This window comes from Pomacea canaliculata, linkage group LG10 (assembly GCF_003073045.1).
Source record: "Pomacea canaliculata isolate SZHN2017 linkage group LG10, ASM307304v1, whole genome shotgun sequence".
Lineage (NCBI taxonomy): Eukaryota > Metazoa > Mollusca > Gastropoda > Architaenioglossa > Ampullariidae > Pomacea > Pomacea canaliculata.
In genome coordinates this window covers 17,191,657-17,213,264 of record NC_037599.1, presented here as the reverse complement: position 1 = coordinate 17,213,264, position 21,608 = coordinate 17,191,657, and the positions used below count along the sequence as shown (strand labels likewise).

Sequence of the window (21,608 nt, the reverse complement as noted above, 5' to 3'; positions counted from 1 at the left end):
TACTGGCAGTTTACGTGAACACAAAGAGGACATGTGCAATACTTGACCATCTGTACCCTGACGTGAGGCTGGACTTCATGTGACATCACTGGCAAAGGTAAGAGATGTTGTAGGTGCTGGGAAATAGGGCAGGGAAGTGGTCACAACACAGCAGGCAGGTGTCCAACTTACTGTGGTGGTCTCAATGGTTTGCATCTTGGTGCTGTGTGAACGAGAGCTAACTAGGACCCCATCCTCGCTGTCCAGCAGGGGGAAGCCCTCCCGTTCATATGTTACAGTGCGTGTCTCCGTTTTGACTATGGGGACATTCCTAGTAGGGACAGGCACTTCCTCAAGGTCCGGGTTGTATTGCACGCTTTCAGTGGCAACTGTGGGTGGCTAGAAATAGCAAGCATACAGGACCCAGAGTCAGTGGAGGGAGAGGCACAGAGGGAACGAGACCTTTCTCTCTAGAAACAGCAAGCACGCATGACCCACATTGAGGTAAAGAGTTGAGACTTTTCTCTAGGCACAGCAAGGTGCAGACATTGGGACACGAACAAGCAGCTAAAGTTTAGGAAGCAGATAAGAAACCAAGCACCACAGGAGGAAACAAAACATCTGAAGTTAAAGGTATACAGAATATACATCGCAGTACAAAGGCACATACACCGTGATGCTAACTTTCTGCTGTCACAGGGGAGATAAATTAGTGAGTGTTCACTACAGGTCTGTTGATCTTCATACAATTTCAATCAGTTTATACTCAAACAATTATAAAAATGGCATCACACCATCACAAAAAAGGGGGGATAAACGGCAGGGTTAACAAAGAAGTAGGGAGAAAATGCTAGGAAAAAAGGCATGGGAATCAAGAAATTATGTGTTTTAATTTTGTTTAAAATGCATGCATATTTGAATTTGACTAACTCCAATACACAGCAAACACATGCAACAAGAAGCAGGTTTCATGCTCTAAAAAATGTTAGTGACCAAACCATAAAATAAACTGTACTATTAAAGTAAGCAAATGCCTGCAAAATATACTCTGATAACACAGAACCACCCTCCCAAAGTTACAGTGGCAGCCAAAGTTACAGTGACAATCAGTCTGGGCTTTTGGTTATCCTATTTCTTAAAGTTAGAATGCTTTGTGTACAGCATTTACTTGTTAGCCAGGTGATACCAGACTCCTTATGGAGTAAGACTATGCAAGTCAAGTATCCTTCCTCCTAAACTTTTATTTCAGCAAGGAACTGTGGAAGCAAAAGACAAGGAGGCTCTCATCTCTTAAATCCATTGATTAACACCAGAAACAATTCCAAAACACCAAGTGTTCTTTAAAAAGTTACATCATTTGAGCATAGGCACCTAATGTTTTCCACCCCTTTCCAAGAGCATACAGTCTCTAGACTTCAAGACCATTCTTGGACTTGAGGCAGTTACACAAGACCATAAGCGAGACAAAGAATTTTTGAAAATGAATTGCAGGATGTTATCCTAATTATGAATTATGTTTCATTCAGCAATTAACTGTAAAAAAAAACACAAACAATTATTTCTTCAAAAATTTTACACTTGGAGATTCTATTGTGATAAGAGATGTATGAGAAAAGATTTAACATTACTAACAAACATTATTCTGTGGAAATATTTATATGAAGCCATAATATTTAAAGAAGCAGTCATACACACAACTGAGATTGCAAAACTTTTTAAAAGTTTACCATCACCCAAAACAGAGGTTAAGCTCACATATATTCAGGGATTGGATACACAACTATATATACAAATAGGTACAGAAAGGGCAGATCCTAGCCACCGACAGTGCTATCTCTATTGGGCTTAAATGCTAGGTTAAAATGCTGAGTCTGTTGTATGGTACTATGAAAGATTCCTGATACTATTGTGGCCATATAGCACCACTACCCTAAGCAAATGATTAGCTAAAAGGTACAATGTTGCTAATACAAACAGCACCAGAAGGTCAGCTGGACATGCAGAAAAGAACGCTCTCTTATCACAAGTACAATCAGCAATTAAAATACACCAAGCCATATAACACTAACTTTGTTCAGTAGTTTTATCTTTCAAACTCCCATACTGAGAAGTCAGTTAAATAAACAGATAAAAATTAACATCAAGTCGTCACAGAAATTGTAGAAAATGACGTCTACATTAATTCCAGAATTCGCTCACTTCCTGCTCAGAAAAAGAAGGTTGCACACATCCAAAAATCTCAAACCCAATTTCAAGTTGCAAACAAAAGCAGCCTTGTGAAAAAACAGATTATTTAGATATGTTCAAAGTGCACCCTTTCTTAAATCTCCTCCAGTCTGATGCAAAGAATGATTTCTGAACACCTGCTAAACTAACGCTGGCTCAAAATAAGCTGAATATTACTTAACTTACGCCAGAATTCAAGCTAAAACTATCAGCAAGTACAGTTCCCAATGTTTTGTTTTATGCCGAGGGTTAAAGCTCTGGCATGACTTTAAGGCCAATGAACACGAAATGTATGTCACAAAAACAGTTTTTCAACATTTACTTTTTTGATAAGGCTTGTACTTTAAAATTCTTAATAATAAATTACTGTTAGTGCATTTTCTGATCCTGCACTTTGTTTCTCTTAAATGTTCACCATGAAAGTAGCACTTGAGAGTATACAGCGCATCACATGAAGCTGTCACTGAGCAGGTGCAACAACAAACAGGTTAACAGTTCTCCATAAAAAGCTGAGTTAGCCACTTATCCTGCACTTGAATTTAATTATTGAATTATTATTTTTACTGAATGAAACACAAGAGCAGAATTACTCAACCCTTCTTATTTGAAAACTAATCCTCATGTCAGGCAAACATGGATGTTTGCAGGCAAAACACGAGAAGAGGAAAAGTGAATCCCACTCACCATATCTGTCTTGCTGAGGCTGTCATCCCCACCGAAAGAGGTATTGGACTTGCGAGGTACAGGTGGTGGCACCTTTGTTGGACGACCCACTGTGCTGGTGGCAGCGGGAGAGAAGAAAGGCATGGTGCGGTCCACGTCCACCCCTGTCTTTAACTTGTCTTTGCTTGCCTAAAGAACAGCCACCTGGTTAGTAGCACTAACAAAAAGCACCTTCAAGGCTCTGAGTTTGCACAAAACATCTAATAATATTTAAGATGGCTATCTGAGGAACAGAATGCACCACAAACAGCCAGAAACTTGGATCCAAAACAGAAAATCTTGCTCCCATCAATGTTGATGGAACATTGGTGATCCTCATTTCTGTATGATGAAAATATCTACTTTAATTTGAGCAGTGTAACCTAGGAGTGTAAGCATTGTCCACTTGTCCATCTTGAGGAACTAATGTCACAAAAATAATTTTAAATGCGGTTGTCTGATAATATTGCAGTTCAAACTTTAAAAAAACTTTACATCAGAAAGTAAAAAAAGAAGGAGAAATTAAATACTGGCAGATTTAAAATATTCAACACTCACAGGGCAATGGAAGAGAACTTGATTATTACCTTCACAGGGTCAGGGACTGGCAAGAATCTCTGCTTGTTTTCAATCCAAGACTCCTTTCCAACCACACCCGACAAATCACCTGCACCAATGCCCATGCCTGGTACAAAATAGCCTGGACCATATCCAGCTCCCTGCAACAGGACATTTGGTTTCTGTTGTTATGTGCAATAGAGAAAAGTAAGATTAAATGCATGGATGTAACTAAATTTAAAGTTGCTGCTACATAAAAGAGAACAGGTATGAATTATGGTCTTAAAACTAGTGTGCTACCCTTGTAAAAATTCTCCATTACTGTTTTATATGTGGACTTAAAGCCAATGAAAAATCAAACATTAAAAGAAATAGAAATGATCCTATTTATTTAAAACATTAAAAGTGTACTTTGGCTGAGAAAAGAAAGATATGGTTAGATCATTAGATCCAGCAGTCTTACTAGCCTGCAAAAACCAAACAGAAAAAGTAAACACAACATAAACAAAAGAACAGATAAGGCTGTAAAAATATTATTCACGAGAGAGACAAAGAAATCAATTGACTCCCCACTCCGCCAGGCAAAGCAAACAGGACATCAATGATCTTCCAGAAAATGCACAGACTTTGAGAGAACAGTGGGGAAAAAAAAAAAAACTGTCTGAGTGAGGTTTTTACAATCTAAAACTACAAGCCAACTAAAGTTTAAAAATATGCCAACACAAAAATGCACAATTAAATATTATCCTAGCAGAGTGATTAACTGTCTTTTTATAAAGTGTACATTGTTTTTTTTTCACCCCCATTAAAATTGTTAATGGCATCAGATGTGAACTGATCCACAACATTGTATATGCCACATGTAATCGCACCTAACCATTAATAGTTTTGTATGTTTTTAAAGGTAAAACAGCTATATATTACATTAATATATACTTCCTCATACATATTCACACAATGGCATAATAAATTAATCATATGACCTTCATATCAATGTTATGTTTATAGAGAATAAGAAACATCTGTACCAGGAAAAAAGCATACATACATTTAAGGACACTACTAATGACTTAACATGCAGATATAGATGACACTGTTCAAATTACAGTGTTCCGTCGCTACTTCATCTATCGCGGATTCACTACTTTGCGGTTTTTTTGAGTGAAGTATCGATCAATACTTCCGCTCTAGGAATTATCGTTCTACAAAATACCATAGATATTTCAACAGGAAAAAAACAAAAAATTTAGCTATACTGGTATTTCTATTAAAATATGGTAATTTTGTGAAAAATTTGCGGAAATTCGCTTATCGCGGCTGGTCTTGGAACCTACCCCCGCGATAAACGAGGGAACACTGTACAGGTAACCAAAATAAATAGGAGACTGTGCAACTGATTTCACTATCCACTATCTAGCTGTGAAGCTGACAAAGAAGACAGGTGGAAAGTTGATCATTGTAATTCTGATAACAAGAGAAAATGATGCATTCTGTAATACTGATAACAGAAGAGAAAATTATGAAAACTAAGTATTATCCCTGATATTGTCTGTCATGTGCACCATTCTGTAACAAATCCATCTCTGCTCTGTTTACAGGCCCTATATTCTTTGCATTAAGTTGTACTCTTGTATATGCTTATCCTGTTCAGTGCCTATGTGTATCTCACCTTCCGCTGTCTGTTAGCTTGTTCAAATGCTCCTATTTATCATTACTGTTCAGCACAAGTGTGATCTATCAGTCATGATGATGCGCGATACAAGTACATATTATAACAGAAGAGAAAATGATGAATCTGTGAAATACTATGGACCTTTAATGAATCCACCCCCTCGTCCCCAACAAAAAAGTATGATCATAAAAATGTAGATGCAGCTCTAAAACAGTGCAAAATAATTCCAGAACATTTGGAAAGCTTCAGACAACAATGAACTGTGACAGGAACATAGCCATTAAAACATAATTTGCAAATGTCTGGGAGCAAGCCATGTCCAGATTCCAGATCTACTATTGTTTGAAATAAACACTCTAGGTGATTCAAGGACACCATCTCGATCATGTGGAAATGTTGCACTTTCAGTATACAGTTCACTGACTGATTATCAGTCACACATGACATTACACTGGTTGTGTTGACAGAAAGCCCATGCTTTCATCAATATCACACTCAACCTCAGCGACACCCTGTTGCTGGATAAGTGAAAGGAAACTGTAAGTGGCAGCATGCAAATTTCACATGGCGATGCCTTTGGTGAGAGTTTGAGATTTATGACAAGACCACAACATCATCATGCCAAAATATGTTCAACCTGCATACCACTGTGGTGATATTCTGCTCAGATGCTTTTGCTGTTTGGACATTTGCTGCTTCATCTGAGGAAGAGGAGGATCTGCGACCTGCCTGGTGGCATAAGACAATGGCATCAGCAAGGGTAAAACTAAGAAAAATATACACTTAGACTGGAACTGAATTCTCAATGAGTCACCGTTAATGCATCTGGACTCTTGCTTCTCACAAACACATTTAGGGAACAGATTCCAGGTGATAAAACACTTCAATTATTCAACTCCAAACCTTCAACAACAACAACACCATGAACAGAAGGCAGGCATTATTATACACTGTGGAATCAACACTGCTGTACCGTGTTAGACTGCTAAAAGCAACAATGAGGGTAAGGTTGGTAGGGGTGTAGCTATCTGCACCCATGCAGAAAGACACAACCAAGGCTGCCAAAACACCACATTGATGAGATTTCCATTTGCAGACTTGAATTAACAATTTCAGGACCATCTAAAAACCACACTTATGCCAACACCAACAATCCCCACCACAGTCTACTGTCTAAATACTGCTTCACCGATGATGTTGATACAAAGATAGCTATTTTTCAAAGGGTATGGGTGCAAGGATTACCTGGTGGAGACACATGCAGCATAGTATGCTGAACAGTTGGTTGGGGGGGGGAGGGAGGTAGGGGTGGAAAGAAAACAAACCCTGATCTATGCTGTGGAACAGAAATTATTTTCTCTGCCACAACATGAAATGCATATGTAAAAACAGGCAACACGGATGTGTAGAACTCAGAATAAAGAAATCCCATTTCACTCCCTATGGAAGCTGGGGCATAGCAATAAAAAAAAAAATCCTGATGATGTGCCAGTCCAAGACAAAACAAACATTGATTACTGCATGGTGGATCTACTATGCATGCTACAGTCCATCTGCCACACCACAGGGAGCATAAATAGACAGCCACTATGTTGGCAAGACCAGGAAGAGAAGCGCAAGCCAGGAATCCAGACCTTGCCTGGGGACTGTCCGGGGCATAAACTGGCAATGAGGGAAGCACGCTTGCTCCTGTCTTTCTCGCCCTTTGATTTCTTTGGCTGCAACAACAGCATGCACACCATGCTCAGACCTGTGCACTTGTTTACCAGCAGTACCTTCAATGATATGCACACCATGTTCAGATCTGAACTAGCAGTAATTCTGACGATACCCACACCTCAGATACACATCTCCTCTTGCCTTAAAACAGGACAGCTCTTGACACTTAAATATATTTGCAATATCCTTTGTGACAAACAAAAAAAGAGCTAATAACTGCTCCTGACCAACTTGTAAGACCACCCTTCATACTAATTCAAGTTATGCCCAAAATAAAAAAAATAAAATTATGTAACCACTCAATAAAAGGCGGTGGTGAGAGGGTTGTGGTAAATACTCCAGATGTGTGGAATCAGTCATATCAATACATGCACAAGAACGAAATATGTGGAGAAAATTTCCATGAATTCATGAAGTGAAATGAAAGAGGAACCAAAGCTGCTAAGCAAAGCAATCCGAGGGTAAGCACTGAAAATATCTAAACTCTGAACAGAGGGATTCCAGCCATGCCACACTGGAAAGCATATTCACTTCTAAACAAATAAGTGAACGGCATAAGTGTCTGGCAACAGTAACTGACGCAGTGCTTGGAAGCCACACTTGTAGATGGGTCTGCTTTTAAAAAGAATAATAATAATAAACACACTTTTCCAAATCTGGCTGAATCAGTAGCATCTGGGTAGTTCCTACCCTCTTGACCCAGTCGACCCTGATAAAGTCACAAATAAACACGCATCAAGAACATTTTTCTTTAGGAACCTTGAGAATGTCACCAAGCCCCATTTTAACGAGAATAGATGATCACAAATTTTGGCACTTGGAATGATTGCAAATGTTTGATAATGTATGATTTGTTTGTAAGAAAACGTTCATGTTTTCTTCTTCCTTAGATCTGCAAGTGATCTTCCTAAGAAAGTAAAGCAAATGAAAATTAGCAACAAAACTGAACAAAAACAAAAAGTACTGTACAAACATTTAACCTACTTTAAGAGCATAACAAAAACATGGAGGACACCAAAACAATGCCATAAAATATTGGAGACACAAAATGATCTGCTGATGATAAAGACACACGAAAGAACAGTATCCAAACCATCTACTCCGGCTTAATGTATCTGTTCAACAGCCACAAAAAAAAAGTGAAGATAAAAATTGCTTTTAAAAAACCCCAAAAATATTTTTTTCTTAAACTGATGCTTTGATAACAGCTTTAGTGCCCTATAAATACTTGTAATTGTAACCTTTTTAGTCAAAAAAGCTTAAAACTCACTTAAAAGAAAATGATTACAACGAAAGACATTTACACACTTCTGTCAAAAACCTGTAACAAGACTCTATAGTTTCCATCAAAGATTGTAAACAAGAAGCTCAAGAGTAATGAATGATCAACATTACAGCCATCGAAGAAGTCGAAGCACAGCAAACATAAAAGAGCAGCATATCTGAATTCTATTTCTTGTAGCTATGAAACAATCTGAGAGAACAAAATCACCGTAAGAAAGACTGATAGTAAGCATTCCCTTCGTTTTCAGATTAGGTCTATGCTCATGTTGTCTACAAAAAATGGACAGCTAGGATAATTAACATTTTGATTATAAAATTACTTTAGCTAAAAAAAAAAAATTAAAAAAAAAAGGAACAAAGTAATACTAAATATGCCATTTATCAAGAACAGCTTCTGTCTATTTAGTCTACATATAGTGAATTTAAGACAGAAACAGGCAAATAGAAAGTGCAGATTATGTCAACACACCACTGCCCATAAGTATGTGCTACAGGGAAAAAGCATATGTGCATTCCTACAAATATATGCAAATGTGTATAAAATCATTGCAAGACTCATGAGCTTTGCTAATTTGCTGAACCCTTAAACGTGTCATGTACTTATGCAGCTACACTGCTCAGGCGAAAAGAGTAGGTCACGCCACTCTAGGCGACAGATACAGAGGATGGTTCTTTGCTTGAGGTATACAACATATGCATCACAAGTGTTCAATTCTACACACACCAGATCTACTACCTGGATACAAAGCACGCACAAAAAAGTGTCAGTTCTGACAAGCAAAAGATAAAGCAATATTCTTAAGCCCAATGTCTTGTATACAGTAGTTTACAATCAGATTATCTAATACATAATAATTATTAGAAGGTAATCTTGATCAGGTGAGATAAGCAAGCTCTTCTGTCCAAAAAAGCAGCTGGATTCAGCAAGAAGTCAACTGTGCTTTTGAACTTGTCTAGAGCATCACCAGAGAGGTAAAAGAATGTCAATGAGCAGAAGTATACCATGAAGGTAGCAGGCAAGTAGGGCAACCCCATTAAACCATTGGTCACATAAAGCTGTCTACACTACATCAGCCAAGAGTGCTGGTGATGCACAAGCAAGATAGGAAAGAAGTATCAGGAAAGACAACCTGGGTTGTAGGTCCCTGTCCTCTGTGACCAGGTCCATAGGCATCCTCACTGGACTTGGCATCTTTTGGCTTCTTCAACAAGCCAGAGAAGACACCTGGCTTTTTGTCTTTGCCATCATGATCTTTATCTTTGCCATCTTTATCTTTTCCATCCTTGCCTTTGCCATCTTTGCCTTTTCCATCCTTATCCCCATCTTTTCCATCCCTATTGCCATCTCTGCCATACATGCCACCATCTTTGCCATACTTGTCATCATCTTTGCCATACTTGTCGCCATCTTTGCCATACTTGTCTTTTCCATCTTTGTCACCATCTTTGCCATACTTGTCTTTTCCATCTTTGTCACCATCTTTGCCATACTTGTCTTTTCCATCTTTATCACCAAATTGGTCTTTATCCCAGTTCCCACGACCTTTTCTTAGATCTTTATCTCCATATTCATCCTTGTCCTGATCAGAATCAAAACCAGCCAGGGCTGGTCCCCAGCGATTCCCTCTTTCCACCTATGCCATCATCATCACCCCAAGGTCGTCTATCTTTACCATCTTGGTCACCCTACAATGCAAAGCATGGTGCACTGATAGGATAATCAAACCAATCAATGCATTACAGCCATATCTAACACTCGCAAAATGTTTCACGGCAAGGACTTCCTTTGGGTACAAATTATTCAAATATAAAGACTTGAATTAAGTAGATAGGTTTATGCCTAGAAATATGCACAAGTCAATGTATAGTACCTTTTTTATGATGAACTAGAAGATAAGAATTTTTATATAAGGTAGCATCATGAGTAACAGAAACTCTGAAATGTAGCAAATGGGAAAAACTGATACTAAAAAAGGAATAAAGTGATGAGTCCAAGAAATTTTTTTTAAATCTAAAAACACCACCCCAACTTTCATACATGCATGCACATTTTCCTTTTCTTCTACATGACTACAGCACTAGACAGAAAGCATGAATTCAAACTTGACAAAGCACCAGAGAAAAATTCCACATTTACCATAGCATTACCCCTTATTTTGTACATTAAAAGGTTACGGATGTCAGCAGAAACCCTACAAAGGTTACATCATGAGTACTGAAACAAGGCACAAATTACAATTGCAATAAATAATTATGTTCTCCTCAGAGGACTGTATAAAGACACAGTAAAGCAATAACTGGTAGCATATTTCAATGTCCAAATCAAAGGACTTAGTAGTACCACAAATGGCCAGCTGAAAATGGTTCTTTCACTTTCTAGTAATTTTTTATAAGAAAGAAAATTTTCAAATAAATTCATATCATTCTCTAATTAAACTAGCAAAAACCCAAGCAGTACAAGAATCCCAGTTTCTCTACAAGCACTAGAAAACCACAGAAAAATGTGTCATGAAAAGTGAGTAGACCTTGCTGCCATCTGCTGCTGATCCCAGTGGAGCTGCTTTTTCTGCATAGCGCAGGTTGTCCTGTGATCAAGAAAATGAAATCAGACAAAAGAAGCAATGTTTACAACAGCTTCTGTCTGTCCAATGAAGCACCAATTTCTATGATATTTACAGTGTGATGTTTTAATGGGAATGCACCAGTCCAGCACATTGTCTAATTCAGCTCCTTGAGATAATATTAGAGTGTTCTGGAAAAAAAACTAACCCCACCCCCTGCCAAAGAAAAACATGCATGTAGCTACATAGCCACTAACCCCTTCTTGATCTGCATAGCTCCCTGGGGTCCGACCAGCCAATGTTTCTGTGGGCTCACCAGAACCCTGGTAAAATAAGGGAAAACAAAAAAAAAAATTAAGCCTCAGTATTCAAGCCAGGTTTTGTGAGTTAAAAGAATGCATCAAATCTCAATCCAAATATGGTTTATCATGCAGCACTACTAACAGCACAAAGAGAATTGATTTATATTTTATCATGCTTATCAAAACTTCTTGCTGAGCTCCTTTTCAATTCATTCCATGGTTGGCATTAATTAGAACATAAAAGTGGAATACAGCTTTGGTTCATGCAAATTCCCTTTCTACAAATGACCCTTTTCTTCTATCATCATCATCCTGCAAAGAAAATTCCCTTTCATATGTGAAGAATCAGTCCTCCCCCACCCCCAAAAAAAAAAAAAACCCAAATCAAATCAAATAGTCAACAAATCTGCTGCACAAAGCAGTAAAGTCACTGCCAGGTTGCAATCATCTGAACTGGGCATGTCACTGACCTTGAGATCCCGACGGTCCTCCTCAGCCTTCTTGCCCTTGTTCTTCTTGTCAGCTTTCTTCTTCTCATCCTCTTCTTTCTTTCGTCTCTTTTCCTCCTCCTTCTCACGCCTCTTGCGTTCTTTTTCATCCTCCTTGGCCTTCTTCAAAGCCTCAGCTTCTGACAGTCCCATTGCATCCTGACCCTGCTTACCCTTTTCCTGCAGGAGATTAAAAAAAAAAATAATAAAAAAAAAACTGGCTTTGACAGTCGCTTGCTGTGATAGTGAAGTCTGTGATCAAGCTTTCAATTTACAGCCTTTATTACACACATATATACATCTGAATATTTTGTGTTAGTTTGAAAAAAAAAAAAAACTGTACATGCAGCCAGTAATGATGGGGCAAGCTAAAGATAAAGTTATCACTTCAGAGATTGATCTGCTTAGTGGAACGGCAGAAAAACAGATGTTTCCAGGATGGTTGTGAATAATCACGACAGATTTCCTGCCTGAAAGTACCAATGCAAAATCTGGAGTCTGACCTGGAATCTTATAATGTTCTAAATCAGCATGTGTGAAGTCACAGGCCTGAAGGACTGTCAATGATTCCTGCTGAAAACAGTCTTTTGACCATACCAGTTCTAAGCACTGTGTATTCTACTGACCTATAGTAAAAGGGTATCTCTTTACTAATCGTACAAAGAAGCAATGAAAGTAAAAATGCTTCTATTTAGACCTATTTAACTTCTTACTGCAAATTGTAGCGAGATGCCAAAAAGCCCAAGGATTAACATATCACAAAGAATCTATTGTGACACCATGAAAAGAACATATCTTCAGAATCATTACACATTTCCAAGCAAGTGCATGTGATCAATTCTAAGCGCCATCACCAGAGCTGGTGGCTTTAGCATGTTGCTAAAGTGAACCAGTAGTGGCTCATGACCTGTGTGTGCTACCTGTCAATATGAATGCCACAGAACTCTCACCCACTGGTACAGAAATGGCTATGCTATGATGAATCACTCCTTATCTTCCAGTACACAGGCCATGTGCAAACAACTTGTCAACAAGTGAATGAGCATCTACGCACACACACAGACTGCATATAAAATACTCAGGCATTACAGTTATGTCTCCACCAGGAATTTGATCCCTGCGATCAAAAGTATCATTGGACTTGTCAGCACCCTTCTTCAATGCCTTCTCTTCATCATTCTCATAAGGTTTCATCCCTGGAGGAAGGCCCACCTGTTCATTATATAAGATAACATTCGAACATGCACATAAATATATAATTTCCAACCAATATTGCCAGCTTCAGAATGTCAAACACAAGATTAGCATTTTAGTCCAAACAACAGGGGACACACTCCTAGACCTAGGGAAAAAATACTCCTGTAACAAATGTCCCTGAGTGCTATATACAGTCTGACAAAATACACAGACCATCCACTTAAAACAAATTTGATTTATTTACAGAGATCAATGTACAATATTTACAGACATCTGCTGTGTGAAAGAAACTGAGTATTAAAATGAAGGCTTTTTGATGTTCACAACTCGATTTTCTGCTCACTATTCTGTCTTCTGTTTGCATAGATACCATTATGATGCATCTTAGTGCAAGGTGATGCTTCAGAAATACACGTCTACAGACAGAAAGCAGGCTGTCATCTAATGACACATAATGTTTGAGCAAGGTTAAAAATATGAATATAGTGTACCTGAGCAAGAGGGGTGGGTTGTCCTATGTCCCGCTTGTCCCGAGCATCCCGTCCATCTTGTCCTTCTGAAGGCCGTCTCTTTGTACCATAGTCATCATCACGCCACTGGTCTGGTCGATTATTGACTGCAACAAGCAGGACATCCTGGTTCCAGATGTGGGATATCTTATTTACTGACTTACCATATTGCAAAATTACTATAAAACAAACTGTACAGCCACGTGAAGTTACAGTTTGTGAAAAATATATTTGTCTTATGCATACACATATAAATATCACTAATATGACTTTGACACCTATTTAACCTTCTGTTACATTTATTTGGAAGCGGGACATATCTTTGTTCTCTTCCTAACTTAGTGACAATTTCATGTCATTTTCATGTTTGCATGCAACATAGGCAGGCAAGATAAGAAAATATTTGTCAACAATTTTAAAAGTGATGACTGGTAAGGGTAAGCTAAAGATCCTTTAACAAAGTATTAAGGTAAGTGAAAAGTTTGAAACCCACTTTCATCCACACTACGAGAGCGGTTGCTTTGTATTGGCATGGTTCTGCTGGCTGTCTGATTGCGTTCAAAGTAAGGATCAGGCCTGTCCAGAATCTGTGAATTGTGTCGAGCCTGGTACAAAGTGCGGCCAGAATAACGAAACTTAGAAGCCTAATCTTGGGAACATGGCACTGTTTTGTGGCTGTTCAGTTTCTCTCAGTCTGAAATAGAAGTGACACATATATATTATAAAACACAATGCTTTGACCTTGGGTAAATGCTCCCATGTGCATGCTTGCCACTAATGAATCATAAGCAACATTGTGCAGTACCATAATTCCAGATCTTCCAGACAGATTAACTCAAATGAGACAGGTCACCATTTTGAAGATGACCATCAACAACAATGGGACACAGCCTAACATTCCAAATGCGTTAAACAGCATCCACCTGAAAAAGGCATGATGCTCCACACAAATTTTCCATAATCTCTTTGCCAGTCGATGTGAAGCAAGCTTGAAACACACTGTGTTTTCCAGCTGGGAATTCTGCAAATCGATAAAATACATTGCATGTATAACGGTCAATAATGAGAAAAAAAGAGTAAGAAAATCAACAAATGACATGCAAGTTTTTCTCCCTCACACACAAAATTATGCACACAAAAAAAAGTAAAATGCATTTTCACATTTTTCAACACCAAGAAAAAAGCAATATATTCTACCAATGTTTACACTTTTCTGTACAAATTTTAAAATACTACCTAATATCTGCAGGCTTTTTTCAAAATATGCTGTGTAATAGAAGAGTTTTTTGATTTACCTCTGAAGGACGAATCTTTATGTAGAAATGCTTTCTTTTGTATGAGATCTTGAGAATTTTTGGCCAGACAAAGCGGCTTATTCGCAGCTTTTCTCTGTAAACCTGAAGTCCGCTGGCACACACTCCCAGCATGATGTCAACATCATTTACATCCTGTAAGAAACAAGTTAGTGTTTGGATGATAATAAAATCAGCACTATGGGAACAAATTGCTCAATTCCTTTACTGCCACTATCACTCATAAATTAAAAAATGTCAAATAACAGTACACCTATCCTGTCACTCTTAGGAGGAGAAGACAAGTTTGTGCAAACAATGCCCACAAGAAAAGACACAGAAGGTGAAATGATCGAACTTTAAGATCATATTCCGATATAAGAACCTGATTTATTTTATCTTGTAATCTCAAATGCTTCAATTTACCAAATGGTGAAGAAAACGCTAGTGTAATTAGCTATCTGTGATTTAAAACCACATCTGACCACCGTGAACATATCAATGAAACTTCTGGTTTCTAAAGATAATTTTTTATCCACTTATATCTACTTCTAAGCTGACTAAATTGTGTCAGATACCTACCACACAATGTCAATGAGCTTAAAAACATGCTAAAAAAACTTTATACCTTTATGTAGTACCAAAATCTATAAAAACAATGCTACGGAGCTGCTTATGCCAGCAAAATAAACCAGAAAGTTTTGACTGTGAATGCATATGTGCATGCATATAAGTAGCTCACATATGAGTTTACTATTGGAGTTCTGGTTCTTCTTTTATGCCACCCTATCATTGCAATAATTGTATACCCTCCACACACACACACAAAAAAAATTACAATCATATTGCAAAGTTAACTGCTTTTGTCACAAAAATGTTTCTTGAGACCTACCATGCATAACTAAAATAACATTCAGCAACAAGCAAATCAGTCATGCACATAAGGTCATGGTGGTCTGTCAATATTTCAACAAAAGAAGAACATAAGAAAGCCACAAAGGGTGATCATTAATTCCACAGATGTTAGTAACCACAACATATCTACCATGCAAACATGTTTGCTTTGCCCCACTGCTTTGCTTTTCAACTATGCATTTTAATAGTTTGCTGATGAAGATGATACCTTTGCAGCATGGAGATCAACACCGTACATAGACAACTTCTTTGCATTCTCCAAAAAATGGATTTCTGCTTCATCTGGGGTCTGACCTCTGTAATGCACAACATTACAAAGCACACTAAAATGATGCATCAGACAATGATGTGACATGATCAACCCACAAAATATTCCCTTTTGCTAACAATAATGGCCCTATCTGTCATGTAGGATAACATTTGATTAGATGGGCTAAACATGACATGCACACATGCAGTCATGCAGAGAGCTGGAGGGGAGCAGATGGTAAGTGAGCAAGCGAGTGGTGAACAGGTGATTGTGTGCAGACTTTCTTTCATTGCACATATTTGTTATTTTGTTGCAAATTTAGGCACCACGACAATACAGAATGGCAGATTGTTATGAACTCTGCTATAGGTATTCACTAAAGTTTACCCCACACACACACACACAAAAGCACAATGTTAAACAATGCCATGGATGGAAAAGGTTGACAATGCTGAGTGTAAATCTCTTTTTTTTCCCCTTGCACATCGAAAGATTATCCAGGCAGGAAAGCCATTTCTATACATGTGTATCTCACACTTAAACTCACCCCAAGATCGGTTAAGAAGGCCAAGCAAAAGCCATTCTGTATTTATGATTTTCATCCTATAAATCAGATGAGTTTGCAAACCCACCAATTACAGAAAAACATTTTGATTTGATTTCAATAAACTTAAAAAGCTGGCCTTTCTTTTGACTGTACAGTGCATCAAGAAAACAAAAAAGAAATGGAAGCGTTTCCTGTTTATAACAAAACAAACAAAAAAAAGTTTCGAATTATATCAAACATGATTCTGACAAAGGAGTTTGTTTTACTCCGGTCATGAATTTTTGCACAGTAGCAATGTGTAGAAACACATTATTTTAATTATCTTCATGCATGCTTGTGGAAAATATCCAGTTCACATAAGTTGTTTGTGGACAATGGCCAATGCATGTGTTGAGTAGGGCAAGGGCAAGGGCAAGTTCTGTTTCAAGGCATTTCATTCATGCACTCTTGAACAATGCTTCCTGGCATTTAAAGTTTTTCTGTTTACCATGGTCAGCAAGCACTTTAGAGTCAGGAAAATAAACACTGACCACATGAAGCATCATTACAAAATCACTTACTTGTGCTGTCTGTGGAGTTCCACAATTTTCTCCAGGAGTTCTGGAGTCTGGTTTGGAGAAAAGGGGATATCTTTGACATAGTCAATGCCATGGTGTTCATTTGGATCGTAATCTCCAAGATCAGCTTGCACACAGTAAGACCCCAGCATTGCTTGTGTGATAAATGTGGCTGGTAACCTGCATACATCTTAATAACATTAGTTTCCAAAAAAATATATATATATAAACCTCGATTCACATATGTGAATTTTAATTATATATAAATAATGGATTCTGCCCTGTATAATGCTAGTTTTGACCTGTACAAAAGTCAAGTGCAAAAACAAAGCAGAACTCACTTTCCACTCAAGATGTCACGCCTCACTTGCAAAGTGACCAGCCAGCTGCAAAACAAATAGGAGATATAAGAACAGGAAACTCAAATAGAATAAAGGTCAACAAAGTTTGGTGCTATGTGACAGGCTGGAAAGTATTATTTCTTTAACACCAAAAAACTACAGAAGCTAGCACAATGAATAATGGCAGGGACTGTGAATTGGTATCTGCTGGCACAAAGCAGACTTATCAGTTTAGCAAAAAAAGAAAAAAAAGAAAGAAAACCACTGAGATCTTCTTAACATTTTCCATTTTAAATTAGGATTACAACTTACATGTTAGCTACACTTGTTTAAGAACAAAAGATTATACTAAAATCTTACCGTGTTAAGCTCTCTCGTAACTGTGTTGGATCTGGTGGGTAAAATTTTAATGCAAGGTCGAAAACCCATGGTCCCCCTAAAAAATAAAATGAAAAAGTTGCAAACGACAAATCAGTTCAACTATAGTCAGTTTTCTTGAGCAAAGATGGAGTTAACAAAGGCTACCACTACTATTGCTTGTAACAGATAAAACACACAATGTACCAAAAAATATTTAAATACAATAATTTATAGCAATGACAATAGGCCTGTTCCAGTGTGCCACTGCCTGGTCATTAAATGGCTTACTGTAACAATAAGCTGCCAGCTTAGCTCCATATTTTAATAAGCATTTTAACTGCATCACACTGGCCACCTTTAAGCCTAGCTGCTTAAAAAAAAATACAAACAAACAAAAGCAAAAAATACTCACTCTTTTTCTGTTTGGAAATCTTTTTATCTGGACTCAGCCAGCACTGGAAAGCAACCACAATAATAAAAAACCATCATTAAATTACTATTAAAACTATTAAATTACCAAACTATAATCTCCAAATTTCATCCAAGTCACTGAATTATTGATTAGTATAATGGTACATGTGCACATGGTAAACTCAATGGCTCAGTGACTATACGAATAGCAAAATATCCCAGTAACTGAAAGGAATTGCAGCATTAAACTTGATAAAAGTACATACCATAATATAATACAACAGAACCTCCTGAGATCATCACTTTGTAATTTCCTCTCAGATGAGAGCAAAACACTTTGATAGACATATTTTGCTGTATAAATGTCATTACTATTACAGCTATCTCACCAACATGACTTTCAACCAACTGTTTGGATCTATTACCACTTTCTTTTTTAAAAGGCTGCTTATCTTTTTGTCTTTAACCCTATTACCACAATGGGCCATGATCGTGGCTTTGCCGCGAAGCATGGAGAAGGTGATTTTCATTACTTTTACTGCAAAGTTTTCCAATACTGCATAGGTTTCTTGGTCTAATGTTTACCTCAGAGCACCAATAATAAAAAACAAACTTCACCCACTGTCGTCTTCACAGTAATAAGCCAGTCATTGTAATGTTGTATTTTTATGTGATGCTATGAGGGTTAAGTGTACATCCATTAATGCCTTTCTTAAAGACTTAGCTCCTCTGCATATCTTCTATTTAAAACAAAGTTCAAGAAAACAGCAGAGCTCATAAGTCAAAGCCAAAACTTGCAAGAAAAACAAAGAAAGCATTAAAAGAACCATGTAAGGTCACTCTACCATCCTAACTGAAGTCTTTAAAAGAAATAAATTCTGTCAAAAGATGGAAAAATACTGAGATTTATGTAGTTTTTTTTTTTTAAAAAAATTTGACAGTTACTACTTGATTTAACTGCTTACCTTTAAATGGTGCGGTAATCTTTCATCAACATACTGTAGACCAAAGTAATCTTTCTCCACAAGGTCAAGGTGCTGGCAGACCTTTTCGAAAAGCTCTTTTCCTTCAGCATTTTTCTGAATAAGAGAAGAAAATATGTATAACCACAATAGGTCTACACGTTTTTGCTACTGATAAATATATTATTTCTAAAACAGTACACTTGTTGTCACATCATTTTAAAACATTCTTCTTTCTTAAAAAGCACAATAAAAGAAGGAAACTATCCTTTTCCAGTTTTTAAGCGGGACATGTACAACAAGGTTTCTAGAGATGCAACAATAAAGAGCTTGCCATTGAAAGGGTAAGACACATTTAGACCTTGTCTCTATAGAATGTATAATGCACCAGTTTATGATTAATTTGTCATGATAATGCTATATACCTTTAAATACCCACTGTTGCTACCGATCTAATGATCAGTGAAAATGAATGGGATATAAAAATAAGAATTAAAAAAAGTATTTGCAACAATCTACAGAAAGCAAATTGTACTTTACCACGAAGACAAATAATAGTACCAGAAACCATTAGTCTTAAAAGTGAATGGCAAGGATCCATTTAGCTCCTCCTAGTTGAACAGACCTTCAACTATCGCATTCTGATAGGAAAAAATTGACAGCACCAGTGGGATCTCTGACACTCGACAGACATTTAAAAGAGTATGGGCTAAGGGGTTGTAGAATGTGAAAACTCAACATAAAAGAGCTTATCGTTAAAGTCATCAAAGCACTGTATAAGGGCATAATGAGAGCGACAGCAGTAGAGAACATCATGCGAGAAACCCTTTGGTGCAACTTTTTGCGGACAACGTCAGCCTGATGGCAGGCACCAACACCCAACTGACAGACAGTTCAAATCATATGGAATGGAGGCCATTACTGACAAGAGCAACTTATGGTCAACAGTAATGGCAAAGCAGAACTCTACATTAATGGAGTAAGCTTGAGGAGATGAACAGTTTTAAGTACTATCAAATATGTGGCAACCACCCTTTCCAAAGATGGCAGCTCCACAGCAGACGTCAGCATCAGGATCTCAACAGTGACAACTATATAAACACCATCTCTACTACAACTACCACTCCAACATGACTTACGACTAACAGTTTATGTTTTATTACAACTTTTTTTGAAAAAGAGGAGTGTTGAAAAAAACTGCCTTTTAAAATAGATTGCTTCGTGCCAGCCACCTACCCTGTATTACAATTTAAAATTAAAAATAAAAAAAGTACATTTTGAAAGAGACTGTTCTATGGGTTACTATCGTTTTGACCCAGACCCCATCATTGCAGTCATAGCTACCACCTGCCTGAGTTAAATTGATCTTGTAATGCCCATATCATCCGAGCACCAAATATTCTTTAGTCTGGAGGTTTCTATGAAATGTACCTGTAGACATTTAGCTAATATGAAACAGGTGCACTCCTTTTTACTTTAACCTGGGCCTGGTCGATTTGACTTACAGTTTGGGGCAATGTTGTCTTAAGAGGTATGGTCATGGTGGGGTCAATTTGACTCAGGTGGGAGGTCAATATAGCTGAGGCAATATGGTTTTTGGTCGAAATGACCAGTTATTGTTCACTGTAGTCTCTTTAATGGTGTACAGTCGATTGTGCTTCATTAACAATCTTTTGCAGAAGTCATGTTCATAAAAATAAAACTTTGTGCTTTATTATGACTTTTTGCAGAAGTCATGTTCAAAATATAAATAGCTTAATTTAAAAGAAAGTCTTTGTCTAGCACAGTATACATCAATTGCTCTTACCTGTAGAATTAGTTCCCCTATAAATCTTCAGTCAAGCCTAACAATAGCAGAATAAGCATGAACTAGTGAACACACGAATGACCCCCCCCAACCAAAAATAAAAAAGGCATTATATCAACATTTAAATAAATGAAATTAAATTTATAGGTGTCTAAAGCCATGGTTCACAGAATGAAAGCAGACTGGTTATCTCCCTACTATGACTCCTCTCAGTTATGATCTGATTTTAGTGAGTCTTAGTGGAAAGATTTTTTGTACTGATGCTATGCAGATATGAAATGTGTATTCTGCTTGCAGATAAAAGAAAAATCCAGGCATTCATTAACAAGTGCCTGAGAAGGCTGCTCCAAATCTTGTACAGGCAACATAAAACCAATGATTTTGTACAAAGCACGGTTGCAATCTTTATAGAACAGCAGGAACCTCTTTTCCATAGTCAAGCAACACTAGCTGGTCTGGTTCAACCATGTGATCCAGCACAACACTCTGCCTAAAACCATCCTTCAGGGTACTTTGGAGAGGGAAGTTTATGCAATGGTGGACAAAGAAAGAACTGGTTTGGAAATGTCAAAGAATGGACTGTTTGTTCCATGCGAGACCAGCTTGCTACTGACCAAGACAGGTCTAACTGGAATCTATTGTCAACTGCTACACTTATCTAGTCGTTTCGTCTGAAAACAAGTACCAGTGGACAACATAGCCATTTGTCAACTGGGACTGGTCAAGAGATGAACAAATTTCACTAATGGTATTACATCATCAAAAACTATTATGAACAATTAAATTTTCTTAACAGTTATTTTAAAAAACATAAATAATTAGAGCACCATTTATAATAGTTAGTTCACATCAGGGGTGATTGGTGATTTGTGGGGGGGAATTGGTGTTTTACACTGAGCCAGCAACTAAGGCTATATCACTGCAAGGCAACCACCCCTGTAAACATAGTTCACATTAGAATGTAATTTA

At 37.5% G+C, this 21,608-nt stretch overlaps 1 protein-coding gene across 1 annotated transcript in view; it reads right to left on the bottom strand.

Annotated features, from left to right (window-relative positions):
• The window catches only part of LOC112574564 (protein 4.1-like), a 61,957-nt gene that overhangs the window by 6,904 nt on the left and 33,445 nt on the right, over positions 1-21,608 (bottom strand). The window contains 20 exon segments of the mRNA XM_025255730.1: positions 172-378; positions 2,890-3,057; positions 3,495-3,626; positions 9,271-9,734; positions 9,736-9,826; positions 10,666-10,725; positions 10,959-11,024; positions 11,474-11,671; positions 12,581-12,703; positions 13,180-13,304; positions 13,691-13,838; positions 13,840-13,891; positions 14,121-14,218; positions 14,493-14,645; positions 15,613-15,700; positions 16,762-16,938; positions 17,100-17,144; positions 17,460-17,535; positions 17,872-17,914; positions 18,836-18,949. Coding sequence (XP_025111515.1) covers positions 172-378; positions 2,890-3,057; positions 3,495-3,626; positions 9,271-9,734; positions 9,736-9,826; positions 10,666-10,725; positions 10,959-11,024; positions 11,474-11,671; positions 12,581-12,703; positions 13,180-13,304; positions 13,691-13,838; positions 13,840-13,891; positions 14,121-14,218; positions 14,493-14,645; positions 15,613-15,700; positions 16,762-16,938; positions 17,100-17,144; positions 17,460-17,535; positions 17,872-17,914; positions 18,836-18,949 — 2,628 coding nt within the window.